The sequence below is a fragment of the Aphelocoma coerulescens genome, chromosome 5, assembly GCF_041296385.1.
Source record: "Aphelocoma coerulescens isolate FSJ_1873_10779 chromosome 5, UR_Acoe_1.0, whole genome shotgun sequence".
Classification (NCBI taxonomy): Eukaryota; Metazoa; Chordata; class Aves; order Passeriformes; family Corvidae; genus Aphelocoma; species Aphelocoma coerulescens.
Genome location: NC_091019.1, coordinates 27,125,277 through 27,146,562, shown reverse-complemented (window position 1 = coordinate 27,146,562; position 21,286 = coordinate 27,125,277). Strand labels below are relative to the sequence as shown.

At 34.2% G+C, this 21,286-nt stretch overlaps 1 protein-coding gene across 3 annotated transcripts in view; it reads left to right on the top strand.

The window, feature by feature from the left end:
• FUT8 (fucosyltransferase 8) overlaps positions 1-20,570 on the top strand; it is a 103,162-nt gene extending 82,592 nt beyond the window's left edge. For all 3 annotated transcript variants that reach the window (XM_069017203.1, XM_069017204.1, XM_069017202.1), the window contains 4 exons: positions 7,192-7,438; positions 8,635-8,811; positions 15,089-15,239; positions 18,932-20,570. In XM_069017203.1, the coding sequence (XP_068873304.1) occupies positions 7,192-7,438; positions 8,635-8,811; positions 15,089-15,239; positions 18,932-19,249 (893 nt within the window). In that variant the 3' untranslated portion in view covers positions 19,250-20,570. The remainder of the gene's footprint in view (positions 1-7,191; positions 7,439-8,634; positions 8,812-15,088; positions 15,240-18,931) is intronic.
• The last annotated feature ends 716 nt before the right edge of the window (positions 20,571-21,286 follow it).

Below are 21,286 nucleotides of genomic sequence, written 5' to 3'. Positions count from 1 at the left end.
TACTGCTATGAATTTCAAACAACATAGAAGGTTTATTCCTTCCTGTTTTATTTATGGCTAACTAAAATGTCCTTTTGTCTACACATACCTTGAGAGCTGTGTTCCATCTGGACTTGCATATGGAGGTACTTTTACTAATTCATTGAAAGATGAGTCTTCCAAGTGTTCAAATTAGAACAATACAAGATTGGGAGTTATAAACCACTACCTTGAAAAGACAGTAAATGTCTTGTCTAAACTGGGAGCACTTCTCCACTAGATGCCTGGACAGCCAGCTACAAATATTAAGCTCCATTGTCATGACCTGTTGGAAGCTTTTAGGTCATGAGATATGAAATACTGTCTGCATGTTGTCTTCTTTTTAACATGCTTTTACATGCCTGTTACAGGCTTGAGGGTATGTCCAGTCAGCATATGCATGCAAGAGATAAGTCCCAGAAGCTCTTGAAGGATTATTATGAAAATAAGCTATCTTCTATTCCAGAAAAGATAACCATATATTCAAAGCAAGTATTTGGAACTATTTTTATAAGTATATAATAATTAACATTAGACTGAAACAGAGAATAAGCTGTAGTGGAATTGTTTGAAATCAAATCCAAATTTTTTTTTATCAATATAGATGTAATGATCTTTTTTATGTTTTCCTGAGTTATTTCAACTATACTTACATATGACCTTACTTTTAAAACATCAGTTCTGTTTACTGTTTACATGAATAACTAGACCAGGATAACGTGGCAAAACCCCTTTGCATTTATGAAAGTATATTTGCCTTTGCAAATACATTTTGAGATATTTTCTGGCAGCTAGGGAATTGGAGCTCCTTTTTAACACGTACCCTTTTCATATTGGCTGTTTAGATGAAATGGGGCATTGTTCAAAAGCAGTTTGAATATATGAAGATAAAAGGAAAAATAAATTGCTAGTGCATTTCTTGATTTCTACGTAGTTTGATGCTCTCCTGACTACGCTATGAAGTTGATTTGTGCAGTCTCTTCATCTGTAAACTCTCCAGCTGACACACTGGCTATCCAAACAATTGAGGAAGGGAAAAATCTTTACTTTTTAATGTTCTCTCCAAGTGATGTGACAATTGCCACAAAACGCTTCTAGGAAGTGATGAGAAGTTTTTAGTAGAGTGAAACAGAAATATAGGTCTTTATAATGCAGCTCACCTGAGCTGCTGAAAAGGGAATGGAGGCTCTAAAGGCACCAGTAGGTGCTACTGCTTTAGTTTTGTTAGAGGCAGAGCTATTGCAAATGCAGAAATTGTTTACACTCTGTTCAGGCCTCCGTCAGGTCAAAAGGGAAAACATTCACTGGAATCTCATCACTTTTTAGGACAGTAAGTGTTCATCTTTACACTATGGTTTTGATGATGGGGAGGATTATCAAAGAACTGCAATAACATGGGAAAATAAATACTATTGCAAATAAATACTTGTCTTACAAAGACATGTTGGTAGTTCAGTAGCTCTGGAAGTTAGAGTTTTTGCAGGAGGAGAAAGAAGAGTACCATTAAAGTTTTTCTTTTTAGGAGGGAGATGATAAAATAATATCTTCACAGATTTATTTTAGACAAGTTTCTTGTGAGAGCAAAAGTTTTGTCGTTGTGCTTTACCTTTCTATCTGCTCTTGTTCTTTTTAAGCCTAACTTAGTTTAAGTTCTGAATATTGGATGAATTTTGGCCAAATCTGACTAAAATAAATAGGTCTTGTTAAGGCCTCTCAAAGGTCCTTAAAATAGATAGACTCTGTGTGTGTACAGAGCCACTGAAGTCAACATTGAGGCCTGTGAGGAAGTGAGAGGCAATGACTGATCACAGATGCAACTTTTCAACATGCAAACAGTACCCAGAGAGGTAAGAGACATGAGAGCAAGTGAGGGTAGTTGCAAGAGTTGTGCAGAAGAGGAAAGGAAAGAATGCAGGAAAAAAGCCCTGGAAGTGCTGGATTGAGAAGAGTAATGAAAGGTACTGTTGGCATGTTTGAAAACATTTTGATGTATTTACTCCTGAAGGTATTGAGATTCAGCCCCTTGGGATGACAACTGGGACAACACTATCCATATGGCATGTGAAACCTGGAAAAAAAGGACTGTGTTTTCAGTTTCTTTAAAACAGAATCGCACCAAATTTATTCAACACCTGCCTGCCTTTAAAGGCTTGGTTACATAAAGGATGATTACAAAATTAGTAAGTGGAACACTAGTGAGAAAATCAGAAACCAAGTTCAAAAATTCTGTATTAAAATTGTACAAAGGAAAAGCTTAGGGAAAAAACCCAACATTTAGATATATGAATTGTGGTTTACGTTGACTATTTTAAAAGAAAAATACAATTTTTTTCTGATGGCAATTCCATTTTATAATTCAACTATGGCATAAATCTCTTACAAGGTAACTTTGTTTAAGTATGCAAATGCCCAGAAGATAGTTGTACGAGGTGTAGTCTGCATCACAAAACAGATAAAAGCATACTTTTACTTTCTTCTGAACTAGTTGACAATTGATAAAGTGCATAACATGCCATAACTTTGCGTAGTTTTCATTTTTTACTGTATCTGATTTGCAAAGAAAAGCACTGAGGTGTCACTGATGAACCCTGAACCTGCTGTCCTTTGCAATATGTAACAGGAACCAGCAGGACAATGAGGAGCCTTGAGAGAATTCAGCACAGTCCTCTCACCATATCCTGTGCTAATCAAACAGCTTTCCCATCTCTCTGACATATCTTGTGCAGTTGAAATTAGAGTTGTTCACCTGGGTAAGGTTCCAAATTGGCGGTCAGTCTTTCAGGCTGTAGAGCTTGGTTAAGTAGATCTGTGGTTGGTCTATGGGAGTTGATATCAGCTTAATTAAGTATATTACAGAAACAGAAAAGCAGGGAAGCTATTCCATTTTTACATCAGTTTATTCAGTTGTGTTTCTAGCAAGACAAACTGGAATGAAATTGAAATTCTCAGTTACAAGACAGGAATGTCCTTAGCATGGTGTTCTTTGGCATACCTTTTAAGGGCTTCTTGAAAAAATACTTTGAAATTAGCTGGTGAATTTTGAAATAATAGGAGAATGAATAGCAAACAGTTTTTCAGTTAACATTAACTAGTAGTAGTGATTGCATGGTAAATGTCAGCCTCCTTTCAGGTAAGAAATTAATGAACATCCAATGAAAATGGCCATCCGAGTGCAGGTATGAGCCAATGTTCAGATGGCAGGAAGTAAGCTTAGCTAAAATGACAAAATTCCAAAGGTCTTTTTGAGTCAAACCAACATTCTTAGGCTTCCAAGAAAAATAAGTTGATAAGAAAGATACAAATAGCAAAAGTTTTTACAAGGGCTTTAAATTAGAGTAAATTGAAAAGTAGGCAGACAGTAAGGTTATGCCAAGTCACAAAAGTTATATGAGTCCTGATGGCTATAAGGTCATTAAGGCACATTGGGATACTGCAGTGAAGCAAAGTTATGTTTTTTATAACTCACAGAGCTAATTTCAGTATTTAAAAAGTAATCAGTGGGTCTCCCAGAAATTGAAACTGTGTTGCTGAGGTATTAGTGATGAACATATCCAAAACCTGGTAATAAATAAGAACTAGATACAAATGGCATGGGTCATCTGAATAAAAATCAATTTCAGTCCAGCACCTTCCTCCAGAGCACGTTCTTATGATAAGAATGAGTGTTTTCAATATTGCAGTACTTTATGACTTTTGCAAAAACGCTCAATCTTTAGTTACTCAGTGAAGTAAAATCCAAAACTGGACTAAGTTGCAGAACTGTGGAAGACAATTACTTAGTTTATTCCAAACTGAAAAACAGCACCTGGAATCATACGAAAGTTAAGCTATAAATAGAATTATAGTGACAAATTTTGGCAACTGTAAAAGTGAAATAAATTGCATCAGAAGAAGTAACTTGAAGTATTGCTGACATATAAGTTATGTATAACAACTCTAGAGGTATCTTCCAACCTAAATAATTCTGTGATTAAATGTCAAAATTGTGCCACCACTGAGTAGGGAATTGGACCTAACTGACATGATGATGCTGTGATTTAAACTACCAACATAAGAAAAATACATGAACATTAGTATGGATTATTACCTTTTATGGCCCATTTATTACTTAACAAAATACATCTGTGAAGAAAAACTCAAATATATTACAAATAAGAGAAAACTGAAGTGTAGATTAAAAGTTAATTCTGTATTTTTAACTTGGTTTCATTATCTTCAGTTGAAAAATCATATGAATCAGCAATGTGATTTATTGTTTTCTAATGTATCTGCTTGTCTATTGATCTGACTGAGCTTTGGTTATCTCCTGTATCATTGATTTTGATTGTGGCATATTTCTGATTTATTTTCTTTTAAAATAAAACAATAACCTGCTGTCCAAAAAAGGATAACAGTTTTTTAAACTATGCATGTTGAAAATTGGGCAAGCTCACTGCCTGTTAGGAATCTTTGTCACAAACACTGTGAAAAAGCAGTTATCAGTAGGGTAAGAATGCTGTCTCTTGCCTGTAAGGCTGTTGCAGAGAGTTGTTTACTCCTTCAGGGTTACTAAAGAGTTACTCTGCACTGGTTTTGTCCAGGACTAAAGCAAACAGTTGCTGTAAGTTTTCCTTTTACTGCATCTGCTATCTTATACTTTTAAAAATGAGTGAAGCCTAATAGGGAGCTTTTCCTTGATTATTGTTCAGGACAATAATATAGGTAATAAAATCTAGAGAGTTGCCATGAAGTTTTTTGGAATTGTACACATACCTGTGTGCTTGATTATGCAGATGATAATTGTATGTAAGCAATTAACAAACTAAACATTATTGAAATAGCCATGACCATATTTGAGATTTGATTTGTAATTCTTTTTTAAAGACTACACTCGACCTAGTAGGTAATTTTGAACAATCAAATTTTTTGTTTTTCCTTAATGAAATACATTTCTTTTGTTTCTGATTTTGATTCGCAGCAAGTCTTGCAACTTCATTGCTATTCAAACAGTGTATCACATAGAGTTGAAAGCTGAAATCTGAAATGCTTTTTTCGCAATCTTCTTTGATATTCGGTAATTTTGGTATACTTGAATATAGTTTGCTATATATGCTGAAAGATTTCCTAGTTATTTCTGGCCAATCTCATTTTCTTCAAAACCTTAAGCGAGTCTGTGGAAACTTTTAGAAGCACACTCTTATCCTTTAAATAGGATGGAACAATGTATTGAGTGCTTTTCAGGGTAGGAATGTCAATTAGTAGGTTGGATTGCTCAATCAGCTTTATCAATAACAAGATTTTCCAAATTACTGTCTTTACAGACCAACATATTTATTCAGTAATACAACAAATTTTAAAAGCTTGTCAGTGATACTGTAATTAATAAAAATCCACCTTCTATATGCACTTTTGTATCACCTGCTTTTTCCCCTCTAAAGGTTTGCAGCAAATTCTCTTCTCTAGCTTAAGATTGAAGTATTTTCTTTCTTGTCTTGGCTAAGATTGCTGTTGTTTCTTTTGCCACCCTGTTTCTTCTCCCATTCTCAGTTGAGGGGGAGAAGGTGAAAAGGATGGAACCTCAAGCATTCTTTCATACCATTCCCAAGCTAAACGTTTCTTGTCCAAACTTTTGCCTGATATATCTGCACCAGATTTAGCACTTCCCTGGCTTCATGCTGCTTTTTTTTAATTGCAGCTTTCTGAAGTCATACTAACAAATTATTATCCATCATATTATAAGAAGATTTAAATGCTCAATGTTTTTACTGAATTGATGAACTTTTATTAAATCTTTTCTTGTGAGTGTGATATAATAGATGGTAAAATATGAACTGGCTTCTTGAATTAAAATGAATCATCCATACCTGCAGTATGGGAAATTCTGCTAAAGAATCCCTTTACTGTGATGGTGTACAGTGCAGTGATGAAATATTGACATATAGATACCCTTTGGAAGACAGATTTCCAAATCTGGTAAAAATGAATTGAAAATACACCCAAGCATAACAAACATTCCTTATTTAAATAACCATATCTCAGAGAGTTACTGCAGAATTTTGACTAGCCTTGCAAAAGTGCTGTAACCTTTGGGATCTTTAACCATTCTTAAACTCTTAAACTCATTATTCCTTCCCTGAACTGATTTTTGTAGCATTAAGATTTACTTGGGCATCAAAAGTTATATGAGTTTTATTTGCTTATATTTAAAGCAATTTTCTTTCCTGGCTGGTGAGCACTAAAGGGAGAACTAACCATCTTTGCTGGTAAATAGTGCAGACAGTGAAAACATTATTTTGGAGGAAATGAGCACACTAGAAATACCAGCTGAAATGTTCAATGCTTTAAAAATGTAATGCTTTGTTTTGTGTTGTCATGTATTATAATTTATTTCAGTATATGAACGTAGCTTTGAATTATCAATTATGTAGACTGTTGTGTTTGTGTAGTTTGTAAAAACTCTTAAAAGATGTTTAGTGGCTATTAGGCCTTGAATTAAAGTCCCATCTAAACCATCTGTATATTCTACTGTAGTTAATATTTAAAACATAACAAATTCTTATCCATAGGTACATCATGTGTTTATATAGTGCTTGTGTTTTCCCTGATCTATTTAATTTTCTACTTCATAGTTTAAGTTCTTGAAGACAGGAATTGTCTTTCTCCGCTTCTAACAACAGAGTAGCTAATTCAGTGGTTATAATGATGTCTGAAATGCTGAAATGTGTTCAGAAGAGCAGCAGAGCTGTAGTTATTTTCTTAATGATTTCTTATGCCTTAAAATATTTCTTTGTTTAATTTTTAAACAAGTAACTGAATTTTAGACATTATAGATAGCCAGTCTGTCCAGATAAGCTTTAACACACAGTAATGGTATAGTTGTATATAAGAAGGTATGAATATATGAACAGGAACACATTTAATAGTTAATTAACTACCAGCTGCTAAGAATTCAAGAACCTTCAGTTTTCTACTTTGAGTGCATTGTTGGATATAGTTCCTATATTAATCTAGTCTAAAACTGTGGTTTTTATTAGATTTGTTAATGCTATTTTGAAAAAGTAGAGCAAGGGTTAGGTAGTCTTTTTGAAATTGAAGATACAGATTAGTTGATATGTTTGGGGTATTATTTGCCAATGGTAAAGCTTATTAGTAAAGTAAACTACTTGACTCATCTTAGTATGTATTTTAAAACAGGTGAGGCTAATGATAAGGATGTTCAGGTGGTGGAACTTCCCATTGTTGACAGCTTACACCCACGGCCACCTTATCTGCCCTTGGCTGTCCCTGAAGACTTGGCTGATAGACTAATTCGTGTACATGGGGATCCTGCGGTGTGGTGGGTCTCTCAGTTTGTGAAATACTTGATTCGTCCACAGCCTTGGCTAGAAAAAGAAATAGAAGAAGCCACAAGGAAACTTGGTTTCAAACATCCAGTGATCGGGTGGGTATTTAGTTTTCTTTTTAACTGTCTGTGCTTTAATATATGTATGTAGTGATTCCTGTTCAGGAAGAAATGTTTCATGATGATAATCAGAGTCTCAAAGTATTTTGTGGGGAGAGGGTGATTCCTAGAGGAAGCTCTTATTTTTTAACTGTGCATAATACAAGTTGATTACAAGTACTTCTTCAGCACACTTGTCCACCTGTAGTTGGACAGATATATAAAAGGAAGCTCAATAGAAGGTTTTTTTAACATGTCCTTCCACATCTGGTAATACAGGATTTCATTAATGTAATTGCCTTATAGCTTGTATTCCAGGCACTTAACTGTCTGGGTCTTCTTTCCAAATGCCAATAGCTTTTACATTTGAGGAAAAAAGGCTAAGCCTACATTTTACTTGCCACAACTCACAACTAATTTTATCACTGGCTACATATGAACATGGTGTGTGCCTTTCCCTTCCCTGCTGGTGTTTTCTCAGTTGTTGTTTCTCAACGGTAAAGGTGAATTGGAAAGGTCTGTGTGGGGAGATATGTGAAGAAGGAAGAAAAGCACCTATGACTAAGAAAAAGCAGCTTGTGGGAGAAAGGTTTTGCCATCATGTAGTGTGGAAAATGTTACTGCTGCTGTGCTAGAGTCTGCTTCCTTTGCCAGAATTTTCATTCAATCCTCAACTTTCTTTTCAAGAAAGTTGAAAAGTGAAAGTACACAATAGGTTTGTCCAAGTGTTAGTTGGCTTTTGACCTTAAGTCGCTAGGGCACTTCACCAACTCTGTATCTGAAGACTTGTTACATTTCAAAGAGGTAAAAAAAATGCCTTTGTAACTACCTTAATTCAAACTATGCATTATGTGATGCAAATATTCCTATTTTCCTTTTGACCTGTATTGATCAAGCATTATCTGTCTACAGTAGATAACTCAACCTTGTGCTCAAAAGGAATGCCACCTTATATGCTATAATTCAATGTCCTTCATTCCTTTCTTTCAGTTACCCTTTGCCTTCCTTGTGAGATTATTGTATTGCTTTTGAGAACAGACTGACATCTAACTTCATGTTGTCAGTGTGTCTTGATGGACATGGATGAGTTTTAATCCTTCCTTTTTTTACGTAGGGATTCAATTTAAAATTTCATTTGCTAAAGTATGTGTAGTATTTATAAATAAATGTAATTCCTAGTTTATACCTTTTTCCAGTGTTCACGTCCGCAGGACAGACAAAGTAGGGACAGAGGCAGCATTTCACCCCATTGAAGAGTACATGGTACACGTGGAAGAGCGGTTTGAACTTCTTGCTCGCAGGATGCATGTTGATAAAAAAAGAGTGTATTTGGCTACAGATGACCCTTCATTGTTGCAAGAGGCAAAGTCCAAGTAAGATGAATTATGTTTATATTACAGTTCCTTCCGGTTACCTTTACAATTTATGACTATTGTGCACACAAGTTTTAGTATAGGTGGTTTTTTTTCATCCTTTATTCAGTTAAGATTGCATTTCATTTTCCAGTGATTTCAATTTCTCTCTCAGTTATGCGTTTTTGGGTTTTTTTTTCTCCCAAGTATGCTTTTCAAAGCTTAATGTTAGAAATCTAGAAGAGTTGAGCAAGATAACTGTGATTATGTAAAAACAAACTAATGATGTAGAAGGAAGGTAAATATAAATAATATATGTATAAATAATATAAATATAATAAATACACAAATTCTTATTGAACATACATATTAAAAAGAAACTACTTAGGAATATTGTAAAAACTGGTTAATATATTAAAAAGCATCTCCTGTCCAAAAAACACCAATCTGTGAACAGTTGACGGAGGAATTTTTTAAGTGGGTTGAAAAGCTTCTGATGAAGCTCCTCCCTCTTTCAGAAGGACTTCTATGGTGATAACATAGAAGACTTTCACCCTACATGTTGAATAATTTTGTCCTTTAATATATGTGAGATTCTCAACTTCTTACAGTGTCTTTGTCCCTTTCTTTGCTCTGTGCCCTCTTCTAGCTCTCTAAAATATGGATACACAGTAAATGTTCATTTACTCCTACATGGCCTGTATTTCCTTGTAAATTAATACTTCTAATTAATTAATTAATACTTTTTTAAAATCAAGGCAACTCAGTAGTGGCAAATTTTTGAACTCTTCTATTCTTTATGACATTCTTGGAAAAATATAAAAGATAACATACTACATAACAAATTTTCTTTGGCACATGCAAAGTAAGCAGAAAATGTTATTTTGTAGTAGAAGAATTTTCTACAGCGTTGAAAACCTGTCTATTTCAACTGTGCTGTTTCTGTTTTTCTTTCCTATCTGTAAAAGGCTGCTGTTTAAAATTATGGTGTTTTGTAAAAACTGAATGAACAAACAAACTCCAGATGATGGCAACCTAATCCTTCCTTTTTTGTACGTGTAGAGGCAAGAACAATAGCAGAAACAATGATAGCATTTAAAATGCAAATCTAAACAATGAAAAGACAGGTAATACAAAGTTGAGGTTATAATATTTAATTCATTATATTGTCCTAAATAACTTTAATAACTGTTTGTAACTTAACAGAATTCAATATTGATGTAATAATATTAGTTATGCATTTTTATTTTTGTTTAACTTTCAAGCCTTACTATTCTTTGTGAATAATGAGATGCTCTACCTGTGTAAACATATCATCCCAGTTTTTCAATAGGAACAAAAACTAATGTAGAATTGTAACTTGTTCAGTACAACAATACTGAATTTTATTAAGAATTACAGCTCAAGTCCATACCAAATCACAATTTTACTTTAATATGGTAAGATACAGCTCAGTAGTACAGCATTAATTGTATGTTTTCTTCATAAAAGGCATAGAATCTGTAAGTAGTGAAGAACTTTTTATGTGTTACGGCTGAGTTTTCAGGTCACAGCTTACATTGAAACATAATTTCCTTCGTTGCTTGCACCCTACTGTTGCTTGCAGCTTCAGATGCCTTGAGTAGAAGGCGTTTGAAACTTCCTGTGATTTCAGAGAAGGCAGGATGCAATTTGATGTTTGGGCATTTGATAGCATCTGAAGGCAGGTTAAGGTCATGTTTTGGCAGTAAAGAAGCGTTTCTTCTTCTTCTTGTGAAATCAACTATAAATTGGTTTACACTTCTGACAGAAATGTTCTAGTCACATTGAACTACCAAGCTTTGATAGAAACAGCTGTCACATTGCAGTAGCTTATGTTGCATTCATTATTTGGTGCAGTAATATTAGTAAGTCCTAGATACTGTATCTCTCTACATGAGAGTGACTGGCTGTCAAACAGCGTTGGCATTTAAGTAAAGAAAATCTAGCCAACATTCACATGAATAGGCATGTTGTTTCTAGCAAGAGAAGTATTTTAAACTATTCATAGTCATGAAAACAGAAATGTTTTGACTTAAGTTTCAGAAACTTCCCTTGCACTCAGATGTCTACCAACTGCAAGTACAGTAATAAAGATAGAGCAGTCACTACCACCAGTTTGTAGAGTGTTTGTGTTCTATTTCCAGAAGAAGGAAAGAAGTGACATATTTTCAGAATTAGGATTATGTAGAACAACTTTAGTAGAGAGTAGCATGGTTGAGAGTTCAACAACTGCAATGATCAGGTGATTAAAGCATGTGACAGCTTCTGGTAAGCTTCTGGTATTTATCTTAGATAAGTGATGTGTTAGGGATGGTGTAAATTGCTTTTTCTTTGGCTGATTTAATAGTTTTCACATGCAAATTTTTGAATATCTGGTATATCTATTTCTAGTCTATAATACTACTTAAAGTATCTTCTCTCTTTAGGGTATTCAAAATAATACAGATGATACATACATAAATTTTTAAGATATCATATTTAATATGTTTCTGGTTTGTATATGAACCTATTTAGGTGTCTTTCGCTTGTAAGTGAGCACAAAAATTCAACAAATATTATTCTTCCTTCCAGAATGTCTACCTGTAAAGTCATCTTTATTTTCTTTGTTCTCCTTTTTTTTTACTGTTTATTTACTTCCACAGTAGCAGGTTAATGTCTCTTCTCCCTTTATCCTATCTGTAGTTTGGCTAACCCTCCCCACATAGTATGCCTGATACATAGAATTCAGCAGTGCTTCAAAGTACTAGAATCTGATGAACAGCTCATATCTTTTCCAGTTTTTTTTAGAGCAACACCTGAGAAAACACATTATTTCTTACTCAGTCTGTTTACACATATACTCACAATCTTCTTTCAGAGGGAGGAAAATTTTCAGTGCCTGTTCTGGACACATCCACAGGCCTCGCAATTGAGAACAGGAGCCCGGGGCTCGCCTTGCTTTGCACCTGCAGTGATAATCTATAGTTGCACAACTAGTTGATCAGCTTCTGAAGCCAATAGGAACTTGAAATAGTGCCATATCTGTGCCTGATTTGTATCCTTATCTGAGGCTGTTAGGTGCAGGAAGGAAAGATTTTTAACTATGTCTTTCCCACCTTCTTTTGATATCTTGTTTTCTCTTTCTTATAAGAGGGAAAAAAAGAATAAAATCCTTCCTGGCCTGTACATAGGTTTTAAGAATCTATCAGATAGCTTTAGAAGAACTGGGTATTATTTTTAGATATGTGGAAGAGATACACTACATATATGTAATCCAATACAAAGGAAACAGAGTTGTGCCAGTTTCCATTATTTGGTTTTATCTTGGAAGAGGCTGCCCAAGGAAGTGTAATACCACTGTCCCTGAAGGTATTTAAAAGTCATGGACATGTTGCACTTCCAGGACGTGGTTTAGTGCTGAACTTGGCAGTGCTGGGTTTATAGTTGGACTTAATGGTCTTAAAGGTCTTCTCCAACTTAAATGATTCCTGGGCCATTCCTGTTTCAGAGAAGAGACTATGTGAGTAAAGATAGGAGACATCCTATACAACATTGTGATTCAGTGATTCTGTCAATAAAATATGACAACTTACTATGTATGATTCATTTTCTACACATTCAGGAATCCTAGTAATGGGTTTGTGTCCATGTTCTACTTAAAAAGAAAAAAAAAATTCCCCAAAAACTTACAGTGTAAGTATTACATTATTCATAGTATAAATACAGATGGAAAATGGAATGGAAGGAAGCAAGAGCTAACTATAGAGCTTTGGTAGTTTCGTTTTCTTTCTTCTTTGCAGTCATTGTGGCAAGAATAGCTTCAAATAGAATCTACAGCACTGTAGGGAGTGGGAAGGAGAATTAAACCTCACCTGAAGTCAGTGAGCCACATACAGTTTGAGAGGAGTGTGCATCTGGCCTTTTTCTGTATTTTTCTTTATGCTCTGCTTTCAGCATGTGTTGAAGACGGTAGTGGACCAGAAGATTCTCTGGTCACACTAAGTATGGCTGCTATTTCACTCATATTTTAAAAGAGACCTCTTTTCCCAAGCATGAATGTAGCGTTGTATGTGGGAGACAACATAAAAGTGCTTGTTTGAAAACTGAAAAATGTGAGTAGATAAATTACAAGCTTTGATGACTGTTTTGAAGAGTGGGCTCTGAAACCATTGGTTAGATGAATTTGGATCAACTTTATAAAATGGAATGAAAGGCCAGATCTAAAAGCATCTCAGAGACTGGTTCCAGAGTAAAGGAAATAAGGAGAACATTTTAAATATATGCATAAAAAGATGTGTAAATAATTCTGACCTTTTGTTTTTTACCACATCCAATATGACACTTTTTTCCCTGTGCTTCATTCCTTAAAGTTATTAGAGTGATCTCTTGCTAATAAGAAATCAGATTCTTCAAGAAAAGTTCTTTTGTGTCTGCTCAGCATGTGGATTCTGATTTTTGTAGTCTGAAGGAAGTGATTAATTCTAGTGGTATTCCTGATACCAAGAACTTGCAAAGGGGTGTGCAAATATCTTTACCATGTTTATTGTCCCTAGAAATGCCATCTCCTATTAAATGTTCTTTGTGTTGCTCCACTCAGAGTTGTTTACTGAGGTAAGACTGATGCTTATCTCTGTTTCTCAGCTAGTTCTTAGAGTAGAGGATGACGTATTTCCTTTTGGTCTGTACTTTTTTTTTAAAAAAAAAAAAAAAATAGGAATATGATTAACACAATGGAAATTGGAATAGAATGTGTCCCAAATATTGTGGTGTCATCTGTTGGGTTTTGAGAGCTAGTTAAATATTGACAAAAAAATGCTAGACACGAAAAGATCAGAAAGTTAAAATTGTGAAAGAGTTCCTACTGAAAAAACTATTTATAGCTTTATGCTTCTGTAATTTCTCAGAAGGGGTATTATCAGTTACTCTAATATTATTTCCACCCCCTCTTTCTTTTTTTTTGTTGGTTTTGTTTTGTTTTTTCTTGTTTTTTAATATAGTAGGAACTTTCTCTGACATTCATGATCAGGTATATCCATACATTCCACATCAAACGTGGGCATTTTGCACACAGTTTTTTGATTTGCTCTTGAGATAAATTTGCTGATTTGGTAGTCCCAAAAGCCAGCTATAGTTGTCCATTTCACTTTCGAAGACAGTTTCTTCATATTTTTAACATTAAAATGGAATAAATTAGGCATGTTCTTACAAATGTTATATTGGCTGCCTTGCTCTCTTGTGAAATGTATTATTTATATTTGCAATGAAGTTATAAATTTGGAAAAAAAGCTTTTTTATATATATATATATATAGTTTTGTTTTATAGTAAGTTGTGTAGTTGAAATTTTGTAGTTGGCTGGTTAGTTATGTGAGTTGCACTTCATGATTGAAATATAATTGTTGTGTAACAGCAATGTAGTTACTACCTTTGTTACATCTGTAATAATTGTCTTTGATAGGAGGCTGACTGAAAATTTAATTATTCATGCTCCTTGCCACAGTTTCTTTCAGATTTCAGTTACCCAATGCAGAAGTGTAAATTTTTTGAGAAAGACCATTATTTTTTTATTTCTTAAAGGATTTTTTTTTATTTTTAAGTTATTGCTACATGATAAAATCTTTTATTTTAATATAACATAAACTAAGGTTTTATATTTCAAATAAAATATTTTGACTTAAAGTAGTACTTGTTTTTTTTTGTAGTAAGTCAGGAAAAGTGTATTGACATGGAGTTTTACATTTATTTCCTTTTGACCAGTGAATTGGAAAATTTGTTCCTCCATATGGTCTTAAGAACTGGGAAAGACTTTTTAAATTCTTTTCATTAGTTTACATGCCTTTATTTAATATGTCCCTTTTACAGGTGACTGGGTTTTTTTGCACAGTGTCCTAATGAGTATCTAATAGTATGGTAATAAATGTAGTCTAGTAAAGTCAGAATCCTGTATCCTATTTAGCAGTAGAGAAAACTAAGTGGTCTGACTATATTTCATCTAAAATCAGCATAATTTACAGAATGTGGTATATACTTCCTGATATTTCTTTCACTTCTTCTACTTTGTTATGTATCAGACAGACTTACAGCATCTTTGTATTTAAATTTTTTTCTAGATGAAGAGAGGGCATGCTTGGAGGCAACAGTAACATTCTAGAAGCTTCAGCTAAATTGTAATTAATTTCCTGTAAAGCAGAGGCTCACTTAAACAAATTAACAACCTTATCTTGCAGCAGAGGTAATGCTTCTTAAAAAAATAAAAATGAACAGAACAATGCTATTAACTGTGCATTGTATTTTCACAGGTATCCAAATTACGAATTTATCAGTGATAACTCCATATCCTGGTCAGCAGGACTGCATAACCGATACACTGAAAACTCCCTAAGAGGTGTCATTCTGGATATTCACTTCTTGTCTCAGGCAGACTTCCTGGTCTGCACATTTTCATCCCAGGTAAAGTGCAATGCAGATACAATGTAGATTATATGTACCAGTTCTAAATCATCATTTTCTTCTTGTTTCTGTTTATAAAAATCTGTTTTAAGATTAAAACCACAGCAAAAAGTCACCAAGCAGGATTTTGTGACTAATGTGCTGATCCCTCTAATTCACATATGGCAAGATTTCAATCAGATTGAATGTTTTTACTTGCTGTTGTCGTTATTGTCTTAGGTGACACAATCACACATGATTTTACTGTTAGATGGAAGTGGACACAAAAATCAAAAGTTAAAATTCACATAAAAACTAGATGCTTTCCACAGCCTCAAATGTAAATTGTCTGCTGCACTGCAATGAAAAATAGGTAACAAGCAAAATATTAATATTAATATATGATCAATACAATGATATATTGTCTTTGACAGGCAGAATTCTTAATAAAATTGCTGTAGCAAGAAGACAGCGAAACAACAAAAAGTACAGAAAAGCCTCTTATCCCTCAATCATGCTTGTGCATATTTTTTTACCATTTTATTTACCACTTTATTTAGCATTCACTGCATCCTGTTCAGAGAATGACATTTTATAGCATATTTAAAGATTATTAATATAGTCTTTTTCAGACCAAAGACATGAGTAAAATCCAAAGTAAAAATCTTCACTAAGAAGAGCTGTGAGGAGCTATCCACTTTAATAATAATAGTTTGATTTAACTGAAGTACATCCACTGAATGCATATCACAGTGAAAGAGGTGAAACCCAGAGCTGTATGTCTTAAATGCAACACGTGCATTGGTGTAGAGACAGTTCATGGTCTGAAGGAACAATTATATGGTCTTGGGTTAAAACATAATGAAAAATCTGTAACATTTTCTGCTATTGTTATATTCAGATAGCTGTGTTAAAAGTGATAAATGTTTGCTTTAAGTAAACCCCTGGTTATAAACATAGTTAAGGTGATACAGGTTGATCAAGATCTCTGGAGGGCATCTGATACAACCCCCTTCGAGGGTACCTTTGTGGTACATGGTGTCTTTGAGCTCAACTCTCATTCCCATGCATTTGACAATAGACTTGCTTATTGGAGAACATATTTGGTTTTCCAGAGTTGGAGAAAATTCTACTGAAGCATAGGAAATCCAGTGTTAGATTGTTATTGTCAATATCTAGACTATGAATTTGGTCCAGTAATTTACTTAATTTTTTCTAGGCAATTTCTTGTGCTTAAGTAATTCTAGCTCCTCAAAAATCATTTAATACCAGTTTTTCTGGGCATGCAACAATGTGGGTCTCTACAGAATCTTCATATATTGGGCTTTTCTAAGGTCTGTTGCAAGTTTTCCCACCATTCATAAAGTTTTCTTTTTATGGATTTAAAATTTGATTCTCAAATATTTGCATTGCTATGCCTGTCCTTCCATCAATTAAATAAACCATTTGATAGTCACGTTGGCATTGAAGGTAAGCAAAATAAGGCCATGAATGACCATCTTCTGTCCAATAGGAATGAACAGAAAATAAGGTTAAAAATGTATTCTTATGTATTTCCAATGTGGTTTTGGGCTTTCTCATTAATCAATTCTATGCTGACTTTTTTTTTCCATTTTGCCAAAAAGAGTCTAAACTTCATTACAGAGGTATTAAGAGAAAATGGTGCTACATGTGAACAGAATCAGGAATTCCCCTGTAGTAATTGGGTTTTATGGTGCTGAAACCAGAAGAACAGTAGTGTAAGCTGAAGAAGAGGTATTTCATTAAAATACTGTTGTTAAGGAATTAGTTCCATCATAACAGAGAGTCAAGGGAAACAACCTACCTTAACACTGTATTTCAGCAATGTCACATTAATTGAATAGACTAATTAATAATTAATTTTATAGAAAAGCTGCATGGTAGTTACACAAATCATAACACAGTAGGAGAATTAAGATTACAAATTAGAGCAAAGATTTTTTTTTTGGTCTCTTCAGTCTTGATTTAGATGAAATTGTAGCTCCCTCTGACTGATGTATTTTTCTTCATAACTTCGTTTCCTTCCAGAATTTATTAGTCTTTGTATTTTTCATTGTACATGTAAGTATACAGGCTGCAGAACAAGGGATCTGGCAATAAAAAATTGGAGGCTGGCTTTAGCTATATTTCTGCATGTGCATATTTTGCCTGCTGTCCTCAACAGTTTACAGTTTAGTTACCCAGGTTTGGTGCTACAAAGAAAACAATTGCTGAGAGGAGCTGTTGAATGTTTTGTGTCAGATATGCAAGTCACACTTGCTAAAAGCATTTCTACTGAAAAGATTTTGAATTTTTGTAGTGTGTATTCTGTGCATCTGCTTCCTGGGGTACACACACATGCAGAGAACAAAACCAAAATAGTCACGGAAGCTATAAAATAAATAGTCTTCTGCAAATATATGGGTAGTCAAATTTGTTTCTATATTACAGTGTGTAACAGGTACTTTGAAATAATTAACTTCAGCCTGATCATCTGAAAGGTACTTCTGAAAACTTATTTTAAAGTTCAGATGCAGAGGGATAAAAGGAAATGTATTACATTTTTAAAGCCAATGCCTCTCTCAAAGCAGCTAGGAAAGTACAAATACATCTAGTATGACTGATCAAAGTTCTATTCACTGTATCTTCAAAGGGAGAAAATAAAGGTAAAATCAAGCTTTGCTATATTAACATAGACTGAAAGTTATTAAAAAGCTCAAATGCTTCGTCATAGTGAAGAAATCTGCTGTATTGTTAATCAACCTTTATCAAACTTATGCAAAATCGGAGAAAGATACAGTAATGGAAGTCAGAAGTCAGAAAACTCACGGTAGCCAAGGCAGACACCTGACAGAGAAGAGCTTTCTAGCCAGTTGCTGAAAAGAGCTTTTTTTCATCAGCCTTTTGTGCTTCTGGCAACTCTGAGAAATACAACATAATTCTGACGTGGGGACTGTGCGTTCAGTCTGGTGAAAATTCCCTTCATAAAATGGGATACAGTGACAAGTAAAAATGCATCTTTCTTCCCACCAACGTAGTTATTGCCTTGATGGAATTCTGTTGTCATTTACTTGTCTTCTAAGTTGCCAACAGTCACAATACTATCACTGTTCTAATATAAACAGCATTTTAAAGCCTTGGACTTATGGAACTGTTTGGTTGTAAGAATTTGAACTTCCCTTAGAAAACTAAATGCAAGGCCTCATTATTGCATGATAAATTCTGAAAATGTAAATTCAAAGGGAAGTAAAATACAATTTTTAGTAGTAGTAGTATTAGAAAAGGAAAACTAATTTGCTTTTATATCTGATTGGCTACAGATCATTCATTTTAAAAAGCTGAATAGCTAGTGTTCATGTAGATGTTTTCATTTTATACCGAAGAGTAGACTGTACTAATTATTTATCTATTTATTTATTTGTTTATCAAATCTGATCACCAGAGGTCTAATTAAGATTCTCCAAAATGTCATGTTTTTTGTTATTAAATATGCAGGGATTCTGTGGTTTGTTTGGTGGGTGTTTTGGTTTGGTTTTTGATTTTTTGGGGGCTGTTGGTTGGTTGGTTGGTTGGTTGGTTAGTTAGTTGTGTTTTTTAACCCGGACATTCCAGAACCTGATCTTCTTGGGAAATATTGCTTTACATTGGTTGTTGATTTCTGTGGTATATTTCAGTCACACACAATATTAATGACTTCTGTTTTTATTTCTAAGGTTTGTCGAGTTGCCTATGAAATTATGCAGACGTTGCATCCAGATGCTTCAGCGTATTTCCATTCTTTGGATGATATCTACTACTTTGGGGGACAGAATGCTCACAACCAGATTGCTATTTATGCTCATCATCCACGAACTGCTGATGAAATTCCTATGGAACCTGGAGATATAATTGGAGTAGCTGGAAACCACTGGGATGGTTATTCAAAAGGCATCAATAGGAAATTAGGAAGAACAGGCCTGTACCCATCCTATAAAGTTAAGGAGAAAATTGAGACAGTCAAGTATCCTACATACCCAGAGGCTGACAAGTAGATTAAAAAGAAGACATTCAGCAATTATTATAAAAAAACTCCATTTTGATTGGTTCAAACCAGTCAACAACACATTAACTATTGATTTCTATGGGATTTGAATTTGCATTTTATCATGCAGTTAAAATCAAAGCCTTTGCAATGAAACTGGATAAGAAGCTGAGAACAAGTGGATGGGCTATTACCTGAACTTACTCTTAAACATTTTTGTTATATGCACTCTCACACATGCACACACAAACCCACGTACAACAGGAAAACTGTTGTTTTATACTTCTTGTCTCTTTTCAGGAGTTGTCCCAGTCATTAGTCTTACGTGAGCTTCGGGCTCTTTTCTCCGCCATTAATTGACAATAATGTTCAGACTTAAAACACTGCCACATTGTGTAATTTGAGTGACATGAACATATTTTGTATGTGCAAAATTTGAAACATGGTGCCTATATTTGAAAAGTTTGTGACCTTTTTAGAAGAGCCATGCCTATTTCACTATGGGCAAGAGTCAACTTTCATCTGGTGTTACCGTGACCACTGAACTTGCTTCAAACAACAGATTCAGATTTCAGACTAGATTTCTTTACAAGTTTGGGGTTTTTTTAGCATTCCATTGATTACTTCTCATCATTAATAAAATAAAGGTTACATTCAACAATAAAGTCTCTTAGGAACTTTTGTAAACAATGCCATGAACAGATTCTTTAGTACTGGTAATTTCTGGACGTTGCCTTTGATTGAAAAAAACCAACAACACAAAATCCACAAACTAAGGAAAAAGTAGCCAGAGTTTCATTGAATTTTAGACACTTGTGTAGTTCAACAGTTGTATAGGGCACAGTGCTGCTCAGCTTTGTGGACAGTAGGTAACAGCAGAATTACTTCAGTGGCTAAATTGCTTACATTTACCCTCTAACACTATTTTCTTACCCTTTCTGTTTCTCTTCTGAAAATAATTCGGGATTTAGGGTATTATGGATGGCCACTTAGCATTCTGGCATTGAATGTAATTACTTTTAAGTAAAATACTGCAGGTTATCCTGTTTATAGAACCTGTCAGTCTGGACTACTTTAAAAAAAAATCTAACAGCTTACCCAAAAATAGTAGGTTTCAAGAAAATATACAAGGATGAATTTTTATGCATGTCATAAGATTGTTATTAATTCTTAGTGTTTTGAGATCTGTTGCTAGTCAGCTCTCTATTAAGAAAAGAGGTAATTTACCAAATAATTTTACAAACAAATTCATAGATTTCATGGTTGTGTATATATATATAATATGTAAGATAGCAAGAGATTGTTTCCAAATAAAAAGAATATTAATAGTATTTTATTGGTTCTAGTGCGATCCAGTTTGGATTACTGGCAGTGCAGAAAATGTTTGCTGTTCAGAGACTGAGAAAATGCCATGTGAGTAAAGGTTAAAACAGCATGGCTAGTTGACCTTAGCAAAGCAAAAGTATACTTAATTATGTTTATTAATAGACCAAGGACATTGTTAACATAATGAATGGATGCACTTGACCATGAATACATTTTAGATTGAAAACTATAAGGAAGTCTCTGGCAATGTGCAGTTCAGCAGCAGGCTTCCAATTGAAATGGTGGTGAGATGGAACTGGGTTGTTGTGTGAAGGAATTACAAAGTAGTACTTGCTGACAATACTTACAGGACTGATCCTGTAGATCCCCTCCAGTAAGGTGTTCCTCAACTGAAAAATTATTTTGTGTCTTAAAAAAGAATAACAAAATCAAAGTTGAAAAACTCTGGGGAAAAAAGATACATTGATCATAGTATTAAATAGACATATCAGTAAAAATGAGCATAGATACCAAATGAGATTTAAAGACTGATTGAAGGATAATGGAAAATTAGAAAGACTGTCCAGGAAGTGCTAAAGGTGACAAGGTCACCTTTAAAAAAAGGTAATTTTTGTAACAAAAGGTATCTAGAATCAGCTGGTGTTTCTATGTCTTGAAACTGCTAAGGAAGCAGTTTTATGACAGTAGTTTCCTGTTCAAGTGATGCTGGTAAATTTTCCAC